The sequence below is a fragment of the Macaca nemestrina genome, chromosome 9 (genome assembly GCF_043159975.1).
Source record: "Macaca nemestrina isolate mMacNem1 chromosome 9, mMacNem.hap1, whole genome shotgun sequence".
NCBI lineage: Eukaryota > Metazoa > Chordata > Mammalia > Primates > Cercopithecidae > Macaca > Macaca nemestrina.
Window position 1 is genome coordinate 48,399,424 of NC_092133.1, and position 20,170 is coordinate 48,419,593.

Below are 20,170 nucleotides of genomic sequence, written 5' to 3' on the forward strand. Positions count from 1 at the left end.
TGGCTAAGTTTGAATTAACAATACTCTGGCAAAACACACTTTTATAAGCACGAGAAAACGTACTTACTAGCACGTGTACAGGCCTAGAAGTCCTTTTCTCTAGTCGGCTTTTTGCCATTCACGAGCAATGGGTTTTTATATTATGGAAAACTCTAAATCATTTCAATATTTTAGATTTAAGAATAATGGTCACAGAAAAAAAAAATGTGCTTTACAAGCAATGCTAGCCAGGCTATGTAATAGTAATAATAATAACAGTCAAAAGTTGTAAAGATTTACCATAGAAGAGAAGTTCTCTTATTTACAAATGCACAACTTTCGTTGGATCTGTTACAGCTTGATTCCATTTTTAAACTTTTTAGAATTGTTATTCAGCATGTGGTTTTTAAAGAAATCAAATCAGTGGCAGTTTTTTATTTGTAGTTTCAACCAAATCGTTTTAGAAAAAATAGATTTTCTGCAGTCAAGACTCTTCTTTCAAAAGAGTTCCAGAAAAATGAAGAATACATTATAATTTTATTTCTGTTTATGCTTACCAAGGGCAGAGTCACCAGTCTCCTAACTATGTTACTTACCTCCTGCAACAATAAAATAACTTCAAATAATTAATACTAAATGAATTGTCAACTTCATTAAATCCAGCAGAAACCATTTATATTCTGGGAAAGATGTTAAGTAGGCCCAACTGGTCTTTAAAAATTTTTATGTACAGAAGAGATTCTGTGTTTATACCCTAACCTCCATTAGCATAAACAAAGGAAAAATGAAAACTATATTCAGAAAGAAAGATTTACCTTTATTTTTAATGATGTGAATTTTATGCTATACTCAGATGTCAACTTTTCCAATTAAAACTGAGTTTCGTCAGGGAGACTTTGTTTGCAATACAGACTATTCCTTTGAGAAGATAGAACTATAAAAACGTGCATGTTTTTAAATTATTATGATCATCGGTGTACTTCAGCAAAACAATTTGTTACTTTAAAACGTAATCATAAGAAGCTTAAGTATCTTGCTTTTCTCTCTTTGAAAGGTTGATTTTGGCTTTGCAAAGAAAATAGGATTTGGAAAGAAAACATGGACTTTTTGTGGGACTCCAGAGTATGTAGCCCCAGAGATCATCCTGAACAAAGGCCATGACATTTCAGCCGACTACTGGTCACTGGGAATCCTAATGTATGAACTCCTGACTGGCAGGTATGGATATTGATAGGGAACTGCTGATAAAAATAGACCGGCAAACAGCTACACACTCCCGCTTTTGTCACTCTGATTAAACCATCTTAAAGTACATTTCACCATATCTTGGTACCACAGTTCAATTAGTTATACGAATGACCGGGAAAAGTAACGTATAAAATAGGTCAAGCTAGGGCAACCACCTCAGCACCAACTTTTGGTCTCATTATTGCTACTTTTTTTTTTTTTTTCATATATGAATGTGGAAGGATATAATGTCTTTCCGTGAGATATTTTAGCCCAGTCATTTAGCCAGGAATGAAACAGGGGAGATGATAATCATTTGAAAATATCTAGGGTCAATTCTCTATAGAAGTAAGAGGACCTGTTAGCAACTGTTATATCTAAATGAAAGGTGACTGCTTTGTAGATCTTTCCTGTAATGTTATAATCATCAACTCAAATAGGCACTAGGGACACCGCAAGGTATAAAGCAGACTTTAAGATCCTCAAGGACCCATACTAAAAGAACAACAAATACACTACCATGACGTGTGCTAAAACAGTGAGTGATAGGGGCGTTATACAGATTTCAGAATAGGGCTGGGTTCCTAAAGAGGCTTTTGAAGAATGAATATAAGGCAGCTGTGTCTTGAAGGAAGAATAGGACTTAGATGTAGAGACCAGGAAAAGGGTATTCTAGGCAAACAGGCATGGCTTAAAGAGAAAGGCAATAATGGTCACAGATATGGAGAAGGTCCACGTTAAAAAAAAACAGGAACAGTTATCTTTTGACGATCATGATTGCTGCACTTGAGTGTTTGGACTCCATCTACAGAGGGAATCATTGAGATTTTCTGACAAAGGTTGAGTGATATGTATTGTGGTATTTAAGGAAAAACAAGTTGGCAGTAATAGAGCTAATTGGAAGAGGAATAGGAAGCTAGTTTGAAGATTGTTGCAGTAATTTAGTTCTAGGACACTGACAACCTAGAGTAGGGCAAGGGCAATGGAAAGAAAGAGTAAGTGTGAGGCAGGATGTGAAGAATTGCTTAAGAGGACTTAGTCACTACAGTGAACATGAGAGGAAGACTGAGGACTTTGAGCACACAGTACTCTGTGAGGATTCAGTGCATACATGAAACACGTAGGAGAGTGTCTCACACATAGTAAGCATTCCATGAATGTTAGCAGCTGTTACTGCTACAACGACAACAATCATTGCCAGAAATAGTTGTGTTTTGATTTTATTTTTATTTATGGGCATTTTACATTATTGCTCTTAAAGTTTCTCTGTTGACTTCAAATAAATTATGTGTGACCTAATCCAATTTTGTTCAATGTGGATTGTTCAATTTTCTTCTTGTGGATGGAGGTAAATTATTTTAAAAGTATGACCAATTAAGTAGACCTGTAAAGATATGAAAAATTTGGACAAAGTAGAAGGTTAAATTTAACATATGTATGTGGATGGATAGATAGGTAAATAAGCAGAGGGATAGATTAAAAGGTAATCTTTCTGTGTGCTTAGAATTGCTGTAAGAACCAATTATATAATAAATAGAAGAAAACTAAATATTAACTATTTTTGAGGAAGTAAAATATTTACTTATAATAACTAGACTAAAATATTAACCATGAAATGTCTAAACCTTATGTGTTTGTCTACAATCATCTGTTTATTCATTAAGTAATAAGGTAAAAACGATTAAAACCTTAATCTTAAAAACTGGCATGTACTAAACTGTAAGAAATAATTAATAACAGAAAAACCCTTAATTCTTTACAGATTTCACAGGCTACAATATCTGACAGGAATATAATAAAACTTGGAATTAATAACAAAGATTTAAAATAAAAAGTCTAAATACTTGAAAATTTAAAAAGCATTTTTCTAAATAACCTCAGGCACATAGAAATTATGGAATAGCAGAGCAGTAATAAAAACAAAGCACTATAAGTCACAATTTGTGTTGTATGGTCAAAACCAAACTTAATTTTTTTTGCTATAGATACATATATTGAAACATTATGATTAAAAATACCTAAACTTAATATCCATTTCAAGAAATAACAAGACAGAAAGAATTTTGGTCAAAGACAATAGCATTAAAAAATCTTTACTTTTCTTTTTCTACCCAAAGAGATGACGGTGGTGGTGAAAGACTAAAATATTTTTAGTCTGGCCAAGGTTTGGGGTGGGAGAAGGCAAGAATAAAACAAGTAGGATGATCTTTAGTTACAATTAAAGTTCCAACAAACACACCTGCCAAACACAATGAAGTGTGGCATGTGACTAGGAATGATTCTTGGACTACAAGCATGACTCCAAAGTATTTTGGTCCTGAATGTCATATCTAATGATCTTCGATAGTAATAATAACATTTAAAGGATTGGCTGGACCTTGAAAAAGCAAACACTGTTCATGTAGAGACGTAATTAAGTACTACAGAATGAAAGAGGAACTGAGGTGAAGGAAAACTCATACAAATGTACCAATTCTGCCTTTTAAGGCTTATAATGTTGGTCAATGAAGCAACAGGAAGTGAAAAAGGGGAGAGAGGCAGTGTAATTACATAATTTCGGAGAATGTGGTGGGGCTTCTATATGAGCCACATGACCTCCCTGAATGCCTTAAATTGAGGGCAAAGGAAATACATGATCTGGTTATAAGGCAACAAACTGTAGTGAAGGCTGGTGAATTTCTCATTGCTTCGTAACCTCCGATCTTCCCTGTTCTATTCTTCATGGTGGGCAGCCCAATCTAAGGATAAGTAATAGTCAGAAAGGGTCCCAGGGAAGCCAGTCCCTGCCCCTCTTACAACCCCAGCCCCCTTCCAAGCATACACACCAACTCCTTTCTTACTTATTTTGCTCAAGAATCCATCTCCCCCACCAACGTAGGAAAAGATGAATTTATCTCCGTTTTAGATTTTGATTCAGCTCTATTCCAGTCACATGGCATTCCTCTAGTGATTGTCATTTATTGGACTGGGTACGTAAATTAGAGGAATAATTTTAAAATACATTATTGGAGAAGAATTCTTTTTTTCTACAATAGCTACTCAGTAAATAATTTCTGATGAATATAAGTCCCTATTTCCACTGGTAGACTTCCTATAACTATGAGGGGAAATGGCCATGATGAAACTAATGCTGAGTATGGCAGAATGAAAAGCTGGAAAAACTCCAGGTATTTAAACCACTGATCCTACCAGGTCTAGAATTTGCCCTACCTCTGGAATGTGCTTTTGTAAGTTCAATGTTTTCTTATTTTAATCAGTTTGAGCTGATGTTTTCCATTTATGTCAGCTGAAAGATGCAAAAGTAAAAGGCAGCTAAAGAACACACAAGAAAAATGAATCAAGGAAATATAGGAGGAAGTGTTCAGATAAACTCTTATCTATAATTTCTTTGAGGCTATCAAAAGCATGATCTCCCTAAAAAGTAACCTCTAAGATATTTGCCAGTGTTCATAAATGGGAAGACAAGTAACTAGCAGAGCTCAGGACTATTACAGAACTGAAAGTCATGCTGTAAGAACAGAAAATAAAATAGTAACAATTAAAAATGCAGCAAGGGAGATAGCAGACAGGCTTGGAAAAAATAATGAAAAAAGAAAAAATATAGATATGATTTCAGAAAGAGAATCTATTAGTCAAAAGAAATAGAAAAAAACATCAATTATGTGTATGAACAGAATATTACAAACAGGAGAAAAAACATCTTTAATTACATAATAGAAAATCCATGGCAGAAAGACTTGACTCAGTGTATCTTTTTGATCTGCAGTGACCATGAGGAAACTGATTCAGAATAATAACACCACAATATGTTAATGTGGTGAACTAATGAATTAAATTCAGTAATAAGGAATAGTCTTATTGGCATCAAAGCCATAAAAACATGGCATGTGTGGTATTGAGAGTCAAGACAGTTAAAGTTCCATTTGGCCTCAGCCTCTCTACAGCACCTTTAATGCCAAAAGATAGTATATCAAGAACTACGTAGTTCTGAGGGTCCGAGAAGGTATAACCCAAGTAAGTAATTTATGCTGAGTTAAGTTATTCTTCAAATACAAACACAACATATAAAGCGTGGACCCCAGGTCTTTCTCAAAAACACTATTATTCAATCAAGCCAACAAAAAGATGGATCAAAATAAAGCATTCAGGAATAGAGAAACTAGTAAAAAGATTGATGATGAGCTTTGGGTCTCATTAATTAGAACTGATCAATTATTAAATCAAATAATTTAAATTTGGGTAACTGAACAGAATGTAAACATTGTAGTGTTTGGCAATCTTAAAATAACACTAAAACCAACAAACATTAAGGTGGGAGGGAAAGCAGGTATAACTATAGGTATAGTTATTTCTCATCATTAATAATTAGTAATCTTACATATATTTTACAGTTAAAATATGTCATTAAAGAAATCTCTAAACTCAGTTTGAATTTTTTTTAATTTTAGAGAAATATTTAAGGAATTAATATTGGCTAAGTAGCACACATGTTTGAAATTTAGCATTTCTTTTCATTTTACTCCTCGGTTTAACTAAAGTAAAATTAAGTCGAATATTTTTAATTTAAAAATATGCATAACATAATCCTTTGTGTCTACAATCTACAGAGAAATCTATGAAATTACATATATCAAATGTAAATCATTCTGAATATTTTGAGACTTTGGACGACTTTCTTCTAAATAATTTTGTTTTCTATATTGAATGAATATTAGACTAACATGCATCACATAAAAACCACAAATACCATATTTAATAATTGATTTTAGTTGTCTAAGATAAGCAAGTAAATGTAAAAGCAAAATAAATATAAAGGCAAAACCATAAATTAGAAACCACTGCCAAAATTTGGCTCCTCCTCATTTTTTAAAGTAAAAATGAAAACTGGCATGTTAAGAGATTAAAGATAATATTCAACTATAGAATCACATAAAGAGAAAATTTTTAAATTCTAAGAGAATACTAAATAGATTTGCATGTTTATACATTTTTAAGTGATTTAAAATCAATAGGCAATTACTAGCTAATGACATATTAAAGTAAATAGCACTTTTCACGGAAAATCAAGGCAGAATCCATCATAGCCCTTAACACAGGTAAATCTGCTACTCCTTACTTTAAATTACTCATTAGACTGCTTGATAACAAGAAATAGTTTGAACTGCTCTTAATAAACATGAAGGACAAAAAATAATAATAATTCAGATTTCTTCCCCAAAGACACACAAAACTTGTATTAAAGAGAATAATTAAATTTCCAAATAAATCATTCGTCAGGGGGTATCATCATCTCCCCTCTGAACTGTGAGAAATTTAAAGGAAAGACCTGACTTTAGTCATCTTTGTACTCACTGAAGTTGCCACAAACCACACTTCAAGAATGGATAGGTTAAAAAAAAAAAAAAAAATCAACAGATCTGGCTCATGAGGGCTGGGTTTTTACAGCCTTGCTAGCCAAGAGGATGCCTAGTGTTAAGTTATTTAATGAGGTCCTCTGAGCAGAGAGAAAAGGATAAGAGGAGTACTATTCTATAGAAACATTAGAGCAATAAATATTTATTGACCCCTTAGAATGTGCATGCTGCAAACTCTATTCAACTCTGGAATACCAGCAGAAAACAAACTTCTGGAAGGGAAGACAGACATAAAATAAATAATCACACAAATGAAAAGATAATTACAAAGTACAGTAAATGGCATAAGGGTGCTATAAAAGTGTAACAGGGACTGTAATTTAGATTAAACTTTAAATTAGAGCATGAAATTAGATTGTTAGGTTACGTGGGTTGATATAGGTTATGTAATTGGTTGTAATAGGTTGACCAGAGTAGGCCTTTTTGGAAACAACGTAACACTTATACTGAAACTTGATAAAGTGAGGCATTGGCCAGATAAATGTGGGAAGAACCTTCCAGGCCAAATAAATAACACCATGAGGTAGGAAAGTGCTCGGCATTTCAGTGGAACAGAGAAAAGGCTATTGGTTCTGGATCCCAGTGAGTGAGGGTGGTAATGGCATGAGATGGGGTAGTATCATTGGTGTTCCTGTGGCCCCTCCTAACTATTTTGGACTTCATCTCAAGTATAATGAATGAGTCAGTAAGTGTGGAAAAGGTCAGAGAGTGAAAGAAGCATCTTGAATGACCAAGGACAGCATGAGGGCTTAGACTCCAGCACTGAAAAGAAATCAGGAGAACAGCAGATAAACTTGACCCATTTCTGGTTTTGCTAAGCGATTTACTTGGAAGGGCTTCCACATTGTTTTGCTATTAATCTACTTTCATTCCATTGTCACTATTAATCTAAGCCCCCCAATATGAATTGATGTCATCTGTGGAGTTTATAGCAATTCAAGTGTTGTCATGTAGGAAATAAAAGTAATATCTCTTGTCATGTCTCTCATTCTTGCAGCCCACCTTTCTCAGGCCCAGATCCTATGAAAACCTATAACATCATATTGAGGGGGATTGACATGATAGAATTTCCAAAGAAGATTGCTAAAAATGCTGCTAATTTAATTAAAAAACTATGCAGGCAAGTATTTCAACCACGTTATTTCTGAAAAGATCATAATGTGAAAAAAATAGATTTAATAAAACCATTATTTTATTTTTAGGGACAATCCATCAGAAAGATTAGGGAATTTGAAAAATGGAGTAAAAGACATTCAAAAGCACAAGTAAGTGTTCTTTCCTTATAATTTTAGGTTTCAGAGCTCTGAACACCTGCCATCTTTTCCCCAGGGTGTTGCTTTTTAAGTTATTGGTGTAAAACTAGTGTAATTAGCCTATAGGAACATCCAAAGACAGCATATAAACTAGTTAGGCTTTTAAATGCCTTTCTAGTTGTGATTATGAAACTTTATTTATATTTATCTGACAACCCTGTAACATAAGAAACTGAATTCACTGAACTCAGTTTCTTACAACTCATACCAACTAGCATTTTTTTCCTCTCTGGCACAAAGAAGAAATGTGTATTTTAAATTTGGGGATTCTGTTCTCTACCACAGTATTACAAACAAAAGTCCCCTACTGTATCTTACCTGATTTCCTAAAGACAAAATATATTTTTTTAAGCATTTCCTAATTAGATGTTATAACAAGAGAAAAACGTAAGCACAGAATACAGTGTTTTTTAAACAATAGCAACATCTTAAATATCAGACCTTTCCTATGTTGATTGGATGTTCTAAAGCTAAACTAATTGGTTTTCCTCTATTTGTTTGTATAACACTGACAGGAAATTCACATCCTTATCAAAGAAACATGTTTACTAAAATAACTCTGAATATCTGAAAAGCCTGCTAAGAATTTGTTGTAAGCATTTGCTGATGGCGAAACCCTTCAAAGACAAAAGAAAACAAACAAGCAAAAACTTTAGTCTTTTTTGGTCCTTATTTTCACAGAAAAACTGTACGCAAAACACCTTTATTCTTCATTAAAAAAGGGAAAAAAGGAGGAAAATGGGGCATGTAGAGACTACTACAATGATGCGTAAAGATTAACTAGCTGACATTGTGCACTGAATCAGTGGCAAAAATGGAAAGTTAATTTTCTATCCTGACTTTTCATGCCCTGGTTCTACCTCCTTAAAATAAAATACCCTGTAAGACACAGGGCCAGATACATTATGACATTTATTAAATTATAATTATAGTGTAGGAACAAGGTCATAGAGCCATGACGACTGAATTACAAGGAAAAAGTGTTGCATGTTCATTGATGTTTAAAATTTGACAGTTATACTTTTAAAAATATGTATTTCATAAAATTAATTGGAAAAACATATGCAATTCAATAGAAAACATTTTTGTCACATGAAAATGTTTGCCTAACTGCTTCCCATTAGCCATGGACATTGTATACATTGCAACAAGAAGGTTTTAGCTGACATAAAATGTCTTTATCGACGTTTTTTCCTTTTCTAGATGGTTTGAGGGCTTTAACTGGGAAGGCTTAAGAAAAGGTACCTTGACACCTCCTATAATACCAAGTGTAAGTAGACTTTCCAGCTTATAATTGTGTGAGACACTTGATGGTGTTTATGTCAGTCAACAATGATCTGTTATTTTTTAAGTTTAATCCTATGATTAGGTTAAACAAACTCTAGGAAAAATGTCACATTAAAATAATGACATATTCTAAAATCCAAGCTTAAAAGCAAATACATTTGGAGATAGTCGCTATAATTGTGTTTTACTCTTATCTTTTTTAACTATTCATTTTAAATCAAGTTTCCCTCATTTATGAACATAAGTTAATTTTTAGTATGGGAAATGTTCAAAAGATAGAAACGCAGACAAAAATATATAGGTGAGAGGATCACTTGAGGCCAGGAGTTCAAGAATTCAAGACCAGCCAGCCTGGACAACATAGTGAGACTCTGTCTCTCCAAAGAAAAAGAAAATATTAACCAGGTGTGCTGATGTGCACCTGTAGTCCGTGCACCTATAGTCCTAACTACTCAAGCTGGAGCAGGAGGATCACTTGAGCCCAGGAATTTGAGGTGACTGAGCTGTGATTGCATCACTATACTTCAGTTTGGGTGACAGAGCGGAAAGACCCTGTCTCTAAAAAAAGAATAAAATAAAATAACACTTTTTCAAAGAGTCTTTACATGATCAGTTTTTTGGTTTTTGGTTTTTTTGGGTTTTTTTTTTGAGATGGAGTCTTACTCTGTCACCCAGGCTGGAGTGCAGTGGCGCGATCTCAGCTCAGTGCAACCCCCGCCTCCCAGGTTCAAGCAATTCTCCTGCCTCAGCCTCCTGAGTAGTTGGGATTACAGGCACTCACCACAATGCCCAGCTAATTTTGGTATTTTTAGTAGACAGAGTTTCACCATGTTGGTCAGGCTGGTCTTGAATTCCTGACCTCAAGTGATCCTCCCACCTCGGCCCACCAAGTGTTGGGATTACAGGCGTGAGTCACCACGCTGGGCCTATATGATTACTCTTAGACTTCTGTGGCATCTTTGTTTCCATAGCTCTAGCCAAAATTTATTATATAGAAAGATTTTTTGTGATTGTTTTAATCAGACAATTTATTACTCACAAGGGTATAAACTCTCTGAGGATAAGAACCATGTCTATTTGTACCCATCAGTGTGACCCTCAATACCTGCTACATAGTAGATACTCAACAAAATAGTCACTAATAGGGGATAAATACAGAATGCACTTAAAAATTCCAGCTTGGAATTCCACTAAAAAAAAAAATCCACTAAAACAAAACTGTCCATTTTATACAGGTTGCATCACCCACAGATACAAGCAATTTTGACAGTTTTCCTGAGGACAACGATGAACCACCACCTGATGACAACTCAGGATGGGACATAGACTTCTAATGTATTTCTCTTACCTGCTTCTGCCTTGCTGAAGACAGCTTTTTCTGAGACACAGCTGCCAGCAAACCTGAGGGAAAGAGAGAAGATTAGTGCTCGGGGTCACCATGATGCCTTTGATCGATGCTGCTCCAGTAACTACAGTGGCATTAGGACTTATTGCTTAGATGACAATAGTGCTCTTTACATGTTTTCTGTTTGAACCTAAAATAGCAGTTGACATGGTGGTCCTGAAGCAAAGCCTTTCATCAGTAAAGAGATGTTTTCTATTGTTGCAATGACCTTGCTTTGCTCTGATTATAATTTGAAAGACTGTAGGAAACACTTCAATCTAGTATAGGAGTCTGTACCTTGCTAGAATATTCAAGAAGATGAAAGAATAATATATTGGGTACAATAGATTACTATGGTACAGAAACTGGGCTATTCCCTTTCTTCAAGTGAAGGCTGTGGGATCTATTACTGCAGGCCGGTGTATATACCATACAAAAGAGGACCACACATCTGTTGGTCACAGAGTTCATGTCACACCAGTGCTAGAAGTTTCATGATTTTATTTCCCAGCAGTGCTGATGACAAGACTGAATGTTACCTTTTCTTTCTGACAGATTTTAAAAAATGATATGATAAAAGCACAACTGCTATAGATTCTGCTGAGACCTCTCATAGTAGGTATATATACGTTTTCACAGAGGACTGAAAAATAATGCATGATATTTGTTTTTTTTTTTTTGATAAATTGGCATGATAGAGTGGGGAAAAAAGCAATTCACAAAATCATTTCATATTTTTTTAAATATTGTGCTTAAAGATGGTCCTGGAAGTAAATGACTAGCAGCCAATTGGTTTTACCTAACCTACCCTCAAACTGAGGCTTAAAGTATTCCCTTTTATAAAAATAAACCCTTGGGGTGGGGTGGAATGGGGAGGGATTAAAATTCATCCAAAAAATAAATAAAAACTATATAGGTGCTATGTATATCTTTCATCTGTAAATGTCAGTGTCTGAACAGACAACACAAATTCAAATCATTGTATGTGTAGCCAGAAACTCAAGCATTTTCACTGAAGTTATTAAACCAAACTCCTGTCCGATTTCACTTATACAACATAGTCAGTCTAGAGTTGAGAGACAAAGGTGATCATAAACCTATTCGAACTAGCTTCTTGTCTTAGGCCTGAACCGAAAAACAGACAACAAACAAAAAACAGGAATGAAAAACAAAAATAAAAAAAGTAGAAAAGACAAAGAAAGAAAGCCCAAAGTCAAAGTTAAGATTTACGGGTTTACGAGACCAGGAACATTACTTATTTGAGGTTAGAAAACAAAACAAGAACCTGGCCAGGTGTTGATTTCCTTTTTTGTGAATTAGCTGAGTCCGTAAACTTGTCTAAGTAAGAAAGCAGCACAGAGGAAAACAGGAACCTGATTTTTTTAAAAAATAAATTTTAAATAGAACAGAATTCCTACAATTCTGCAATTTCATACTACCTAAAAAAGACTAGATTTGAAAATGTCAAGCTGATTTACTTTATTCACATGGAGAAAAGAATCCACAAATTAAACTGAGTCCTTCACTGGCAGGCCAGTTGACTATTATTAGCTGTCATAGGTAACTCAGCCATTTGGAAGCATTTCCTGGACAAAATTGCATTATACCTATGAAGAAAAATATAGAAGCTTTCAAGCTGTCATTCTGTTTTGGCACTGTGTGTGAATTTGTTATATTAAATTGAGGCTTGCTTTTTTTTTCAGTAGAGTTTTCTTTTTAATCAATCAAATGCCTATATTTCTGGAAGAAAAAGTCCAATTAGATCATTACACCTTAACTAAGAAGGCAGGTATTATAAATTTTGCTTGAATTGTTCTTACTCAGAACTACCTTAGAATATGATATCTTATGAAAATATAATATTCTCAAAATTTTGGAGGATAAAATGAAAAGGGAATAAACTTCAAGTAAAACTTTAATCCTAAAATATTATTGTTATTCTTGTGTTTCTGGGGTTTTCCCTCTCTTACAATTTCTCCAAATTGGTCTATTCCCCAAGATATCCACTGTTTTCCACAGATTTTAGAATATAAAATTAAACATATCAATTTAAAATCTAGCTATGAATGTTATTCCAAGAATTTTATATTTTTAATTGGCTTTTTAAAAATATATGATTCCAACATTATAGTGAATGTTCAGTAAATTTTGTTGAAAGATAATGTGGTTTAGGCATGCTAAAGATTTGCTAGAATATTAAGTTCACCTTGTTATTTGGAAAGAGAATCTGCTTCTGTAACTTTTTAAAAATCTGCAAAGTCCCAGAGATTAGCACTTACTATGGATTTTGGAACTATGGTTCAAGTCTAAGACAACCAATATGAATATGTTCAATGGAGAAGGAAGAAGTAGCATTCAGCACAATGTAACTGTAGATTGTTTCTTCCACTTGTTACTGCATCTTTGTTCATTTCACCCATAGCATTGCATTTGATGTCTGAAGCAATCATCACAAAATAAAGGTAAACTACATCTTCCGAGATGTACCAACAGAAAACATTCATCTAATTTTCAACACTGAATTTCTAGGATTTAAATCTTGTCTTAATGAAGACTCTAGGGCTAAAATTCATGGTCAGTTCCATAAAGTGCATCTCACTTTATTTCTGAATTTTTCACAACCCCTCTATTTTCTTACACTAAAGAACATCTGCATAAGTTAGAATAGTGCCAAGTTGTTTGATTTGTTTTATGATTTTCTTGTTAATGTGTTGAGTATGGGAAATAAGGGCTTTCTGTGTGTCTTGACTCACAGGAAAACTGAAACTGCCAAGGGAAACAACTTTAAAATAACTGAGATGGATTGAATACATTTGAAAAAATAATTTCTGGAAAAATGCTATACATGATTTTTATGTTTATATCTTCTTTCTTATTAATATATGAATCAGATCCATATGGCATTCAAAATAAATTTATTCTGATTATATTCTTTACAAGTCATAATTTTTACCTAAAGTTGTGGAATATGCATGTGAATTACACATGTGTAGTAATAAACTCAACTATTGAATTTTTCCTGTTTCATTTATAAATTACTGAACTGATGGTAAACAAATTTAATGAAGTCAGCTACCATATTGAAAATAAAGATATTAGAACTGATTTCATACAATAGAGGTGATCTGTGCATTATCCATAACAACTTTTCCTTTCACAATAGGACCACAGACAAATATTTATGTAAATAGATATTTTTGTGTGATATTTTGTGGTACATATAACTTTTTTTAGTGTTTCACAGCATTATTATTTCATTTTATTTGTATTGAATAATGTTTTTAGGTCCAAGTAGACTTGAATTAATGTCATAATTGTCAGTATTATTGAAAATTATGTCAACTGTACTGTTATTCATCTGTCCTATAGTTTAGAACATGACCTGGCTATCTGGCATTGTTGCAAGTGCCTTAAATTCATGGCATCCTATTAAAAAAACAAATTTGGTGTTATGCTGCATGACAAAGACAAACACACCTCAAAATGTTGTCCTTTCTTAGCTTGCTGCGTTTTACAGTTCTTTCTGCTAACAATTTATAAGCCTTTATTATATAATATTGATGAATTACAGAAATGATGAAGTTGTTCTCTTATTTCTGTTAAATGTACCAGAGCTGTGTATCTGTTAATGAGATACAGCGTCATTTCTGTGAAATGTATAAATGTATGTGCAGGTCAAATTAATATATGACATTCTATCAGTCTGTATACAGGTATTCCTGTTTTGCTAAGCTGTGCAGATTCTGTAAAAATAAATTAGTGCAGTCAAGTTCTAACATATCTCATTTTATAGACTCCATTGACAATGGTCCAACCCAAAAGAAAAATTGGAAATGACTGCTAACCACACCTCGTTATGATACCAATGATGAAAAAGTCACTTGGTGCACCTCTCAACAAAACAGGATGCTTTCTCCAAGTTCTTGTATATGCAAATCATTTATGAGGCAAGTTTTCAACAGACCTAGAAAGCAAAACATTAAAAGCGTGTTGTTAGCCCTCCTCTCTGCCCCTGCATCAACAGACAGAGCTCTGGGACCTTGGCAATGACTCAGAGGTTGGGGCTTTCTGAGTAAAGGGACATTTCTTTAAGCATCATCTATCAAATTTATTTCAATGTATGATGTTTTTACAACTGGTCAGTTCTTTTGTATTCTTACAGCTATGGTTATTCGATTGTCCTCTTACAATTTGTTCTACATGAAAGAGTTCTTTGTTAGTCAGAATGCAACAAACTGTCATCAAATGGTCATTGACCACTTGCACTCTTTTGATGTAGATTAAAAACTTTTTCATAAACTTAACCTGCTTTGATTTGCTCTGTATTTTTCCTGCAGCTGTAATTGCTGAGTGCCTGTTGTATACTTTATAGAGTTGAAATAAAAAAATAATTACTTTTGAACTTAGTTGATGTTTAATTCCAGATAAGGTTCCAAGAATAGAATTGGTATATCATCCTAGATGAAATACCAGGTAGTACTGTTATAGAATGTCACTATAACAAAGTATGAAATACCTATAATCCAAGCATTCTTCATGAAATAATATACTATATTGTAATCTAATATAAAACTAATCCAACAAATTGGTTTTAAAGAATTCATAGGAATAATGTTGGGCCATCCAGTGTGAAAAGCAAAGTGAATACAGATATTTACACAAACTCAGAAATTAGCAGATTTCTGAGCATGACCACCACACAGTCCTTTTGGGCTATCCCTAGTCAAACTCTGTACTAGTTAAAACAATCAAAGGGATAATTCTTGTATATTACTACATCCTAGGAGGAAATGATTTCATATGAAGAGCAACTTCATGAGTCTTTGTCCAAGGATAGTTCACCTGATTCCTTGGCTTCACCATATGCACAAATAAGAAAACTTTGGGGAACAATATGATTACAATGAATTCAACTCCCTAAAGCCTGTTAAATATATTCTTTCTACATCCCTTTGTTCGTCTCTGCAGTAAATGATGCACACATTAAAACTGTCTGCAGCATGAAGATCCTCTCAATTACATTGTTTTTGTCTTTTTGATCTCACATTGCCAGTAACAGTGAGTTGAAAACCCTTGTTTGATGTAAACTAGAAATTCAGTCCAGGGAACTTTTTCAGATAAAGCCAATAAAACCACTTGAAAAAATACTATGTCACAATTGTACATCCAGTAATTCATTTCTTTTGCAAACAGAACTGTAATATAAGCTTTTAACATCCATCCTTTACGTTTTTTCATACCCTTAATCTAAGAATGTTCTTCTTGATCGTGAAAGTTTTTTTTATATTAATCGCACAGTTTTGGGAGGAGCATGCAGATCAACACAATCATTAGAAGGATGGGGAGGAGGAGGCGTCAGTGATGGTGATGATGTTGCATCTACATCACTCACATCTTGTGCATATTTCAATGGGAATAAATCAGTGTGCAAATTTTCAAGAATGACAATAGGAATCAATTCTAAATTTGAGATAAATGGGTTGATTGTGTGATCACCCAAATGATACCCAAGTGCAAATATTACAATGTTACACCTGCAGACCTACCTTGAGATTCTTAGTTATAGCCCTGTGTGTCAAGCTCATAATACAGGCCACCACATTAATGTTTCTTTTTTTTTTTTTTTTTTTTTTTTTTTTTTTTTTTTTTTTTTTTTTTTTGTTGAGACGGAGTCTCGCTCTGTCGCCCGGGCTGGAGTGCAGTGGCCGGATCTCAGCTCACTGCAAGCTCCGCCTCCCGGGTTTACGCCATTCTCCTGCCTCAGCCTCCCGTGTAGCTGGGACTACAGGCGCCCACCACCTCGTCCGGCTAATTTTTTGTATTTTTAGTAGAGACGGGGTTTCACCGTGTTAGCCAGGATGGTCTCGATCTCCTGACCTCGTGATCCGCCCGTCTCGGCCTCCCAAAGTGCTAGGATTACAGGCTTGAGCCACCGCGCCCGGCCAATGTTTCTTTTGTGTATGTGGGTGGTGTTTGAGACAGGGCCTCACTCTGTCACCCAGGCTGGAGTGCAATGGCACAATCTCAGCTAACTGCAGCCTTGACTTCCTGGGCTCAAGGGACTCTTCTGCCTTGGCCTACCAAGTATCTAGGACTACAGGTGCACATCACCATGCCCAGTTAATTTCACACTTTTTTAAATTGAGAGTCATATTGAGGGTTTTCCTCTGTGTCCCCAGACTTCTCCTTTCTAACTCAAAAAGTCCTATAAATTGATAAAACAGTAATATTTATCTCTGGCAGCTGATTTTTATCCAAGGTAAGTCTATGGAGCAAAAGACAAATCTATCTATCTACATGTCCACTAGCAAAGCCAAACAAGTTAAGTCTCAAATTTGTGCAAATAATAATAATAATTATTATTATCATTATAATTATACAAAGAAAAAGGAAAAGGAAAACAAGGCATCCCTAACAACCCAAAAGTCTGGCCACAGATTTTACAAAAATTCATGGACAAGCTCTAGGCATAAGATCTAAGCCAGTGTTTTTCAAACATTGATGTCATAAGATGTATCTGGTAAATAATATAAAAACATAGGTTTCTAGGATAATCCAAAATTATTTTGAGGTATAACCCAGGATTCTGAATTTTTAACCAACCCCTTAGTGTATTTTGATGAGAATATACATCTCTGAGATAGAAGCAGGAGAAAAGGATCCATGGAGAAACATTTCAGGAACGATGGGGTAAATGAGGTAAACAGAAAAAAAAGTCTGTAAAGAATCATGGACATCCAAAGCCTATAAATGTTCTCAGAAATGTTAAATGGCATTTATATTCCACCCATAGAAGTGTCCTTTCAATTAACATATTAAAATGCCCTATTAATCATAAGCTGCTTTTCTGTTAAGGAATAGACCTATGTCTTGATTTGCAAAGCCAAAAATAAATATGTGTACCCACCTCTAGTATCTGGTACATCAGGACAGGATACTAGGAGTTAATTTGCAGGAGGACTCTTAGTCCTCTGAGGAGAAATGATACTGGTGACCTGAGCTTCTGGCTCAGCTGGATTTTGGCCACAGTTCATCAATGTCTGATTTCCCTCCCTGGGGGACTTTTCTGTGCCATGTAAGTCAGGTTGCGGTTTTTGACTTGCTTTGGCCATTGAAAAGTGAGCCTTGTCACTGCAAGCAGAAGCTTTAAGAGCCAGTTCTTGCTTCGTTACATTCTCCTTTCCCTGTGATGTTGTGATCAGCATTTCCTTAACAGTGGCTGCCCTGTCAGCTTCAGAAGCAGAGTAAGGACAGTGATGAGGAGGAGTGGAACCCCTCACCAACTCCCAAAGGCTTTACAGTGGAATATATTGTTGTTTTGAACCACTAAGATTTCGGCTTTGTCTATTTCAATAGGATTTTGCCCATTCTGAATGACACAACTGTCACATACAAAAGAAAGATGAGGCCTGCCCTGGCATCTGCAAGGTGATTTACCACTGTAGAAAATAACAGGCAGAAAATAACAGAATAAATCTTTAGACCCTGAGTCACAGGCAGTAAAAACTGCAGTGAAGGCTTGAATTCACCCAAATGCCCAATCTTCTGACAGAAACTACCTCAAACCTGACATAGCAAAGATACATTTTAAGGAGTAATGGAAGGAAACATTTTAAGAGCCCAGACCATCTAAGACTGGGGCAATGATTTACCTGGGCAATTTGCATGAAGACTTTCAAATTCAGAAGAACTGGTACTAAAGCAAGAGAAGCAAAGAGGCCAGTAGAAATTATGTTAGACATGGAATCGGGGGATTTGTAATTCCTAGGAAGAACATGATTCTTCAAGGTTCCTGGAGAGAGGTGAGAGTGGAAAGATTTTACTATAAAAGAAAGTTGGAATAGGAGCAAGATACCATCTTAACTATAATTCTAAATGTCTTCTGTGTAACCCTTTGCTAACTACGTGGGCCACAAATTACTACATATATTGAAGTGAATTACTTAGGGCCTTGGTTTCCTGACCCATAGGAAGATTATTAGACTTATTTTTAATAATAAAACTCTATGCTTTTAAGTTCCTTCACTTACAACCTCCCTCCAGAGTTTGGCAAACTATGATACACCAGCCAAATTTGCCTTACAGTCTGTTTTTGTAAATAAAGTTTTATTGGAACAAACATATTGTCTAAAGTAGCTTTCAAGTTACAACAGCACTTGAGTAGTAAGCTAGAGGCTGCATGGCAGGTAAAGCCTAAAATATTTACTATCTGGCCCTTTCCAGGAAAAGGTTGGCTTGCAATGAGCTGATGATTTTCAAGTTCACTTCTCCGTAGAGCTTCAGGACATTGAAGTAATGTCTCAGAGTCTACCGAGATGGGGAGAGGAGTACCTGGATTAAGAAAAGGGGACATGCAGGGAGTAGGTTCCACAGGCTCCAGATTTCCAATTCTGATTCAGTCAGAAAGGTTACAATATTATTTGTTTTACATATCAGTTTAACATATTCTGAGAGCTGCTTGGAGAGCTAAGCTGGAAAGACGTGGGGGTGCTTATCCCTGCGTGGAAACGCTTGCCAATGCTTGCTCATTTGGACCCAGACTCCGGATCGGGAGCAGTCTTATAGCTGAATCAGCTACCAAGAGAAGTTCTAAAGCAAGAAGAGAAAAGCACTTCAATTTGGGACATTTATTTGCACCTGGAAATGGGGAATGGGCTATCAGACCAGACTTCTATCCTGTCCAACCTGCCTTCATTTCAGTCCTTCCACATTGTTATTCTGGGTTTGGACTGTGCTGGAAAGACAACTGTCTTATACAGGCTGCAGTTCAATGAATTTGTAAATACCGTACCTACCAAAGGATTTAACACTGAGAAAATTAAGGTAACCTTGGGAAATTCTAAAACAGTCACGTTTCACTTCTGGGATGTAGGTGGTCAGGAGAAGTTAAGGCCACTGTGGAAGTCATATACCAGATGCACAGATGGCATTGTATTTGTTGTGGACTCTGTTGATGTCAAAAGGATGGAGGAAGCCAAAACTGAACTTCACAAAATAACTAGGATATCAGAAAATCAAGGAGTCCCTGTACTTATAGTTGCTAACAAACAAGACTTGAGGAACTCATTGTCTCTTTCAGAAATTGAGAAATTGTTAGCAATGGGTGAACTGAGCTCATCAACTCCTTGGCATTTGCAGCCTACCTGTGCAATCATAGGAGATGGCCTAAAGGAAGGACTTGAGAAACTACATGATATGATCATCGAAAGAAGAAAAATGTTGCGGCAACAGAAAAAGAAAAGATGAATATCAATACCTATTATATCTGTGTGGAGTAGGTTTTCTCTGGTCTGATTTTGACAAATAGAAGAGTGTCTACAACCTGGTTTGCCTGTCTGCCCTCCTGGATGCTATTAAAGCTTTGTTTTGTTGAACAATCAGATGCCCAACTCTGTTGCCTTGTGGAAGATGAGTAAATGCAGTGCTTCTTAAAGTGGTCTCTTCTCCCTACCCCACAAATCTTTTGGTACTAGCATTTGGGGAAGCCAAGCAAGGACAGGAAATTGACCAGAACACAGTTAGGGAAATTTGGCCTGAAGTTAGTGAAATAAAACTTTCAAGAGTGA

At 35.2% G+C, this 20,170-nt stretch overlaps 2 protein-coding genes across 4 annotated transcripts in view; both read left to right on the top strand.

The window, feature by feature from the left end:
* LOC105481070 (protein kinase cGMP-dependent 1) overlaps positions 1-14,908 on the top strand; it is a 1,243,906-nt gene extending 1,228,998 nt beyond the window's left edge. For all 3 annotated transcript variants that reach the window (XM_011740360.2, XM_011740371.2, XM_011740380.3), the window contains 5 exons: positions 1,034-1,197; positions 7,618-7,740; positions 7,823-7,885; positions 9,137-9,203; positions 10,456-14,908. In XM_011740360.2, coding sequence (XP_011738662.1) covers positions 1,034-1,197; positions 7,618-7,740; positions 7,823-7,885; positions 9,137-9,203; positions 10,456-10,554 — 516 coding nt within the window. In that variant the 3' untranslated portion in view covers positions 10,555-14,908. The remainder of the gene's footprint in view (positions 1-1,033; positions 1,198-7,617; positions 7,741-7,822; positions 7,886-9,136; positions 9,204-10,455) is intronic.
* Positions 14,909-19,054: 4,146 nt separating this feature from the next.
* On the top strand, positions 19,055-20,170 carry LOC105481030 (ADP-ribosylation factor-like protein 4A). The gene has a single exon (XM_011740283.2). The coding sequence runs from the start codon at positions 19,248-19,250 to the stop codon at positions 19,848-19,850; it is 603 nt and encodes a 200-aa protein (XP_011738585.2). The 5' UTR covers positions 19,055-19,247; the 3' UTR covers positions 19,851-20,170.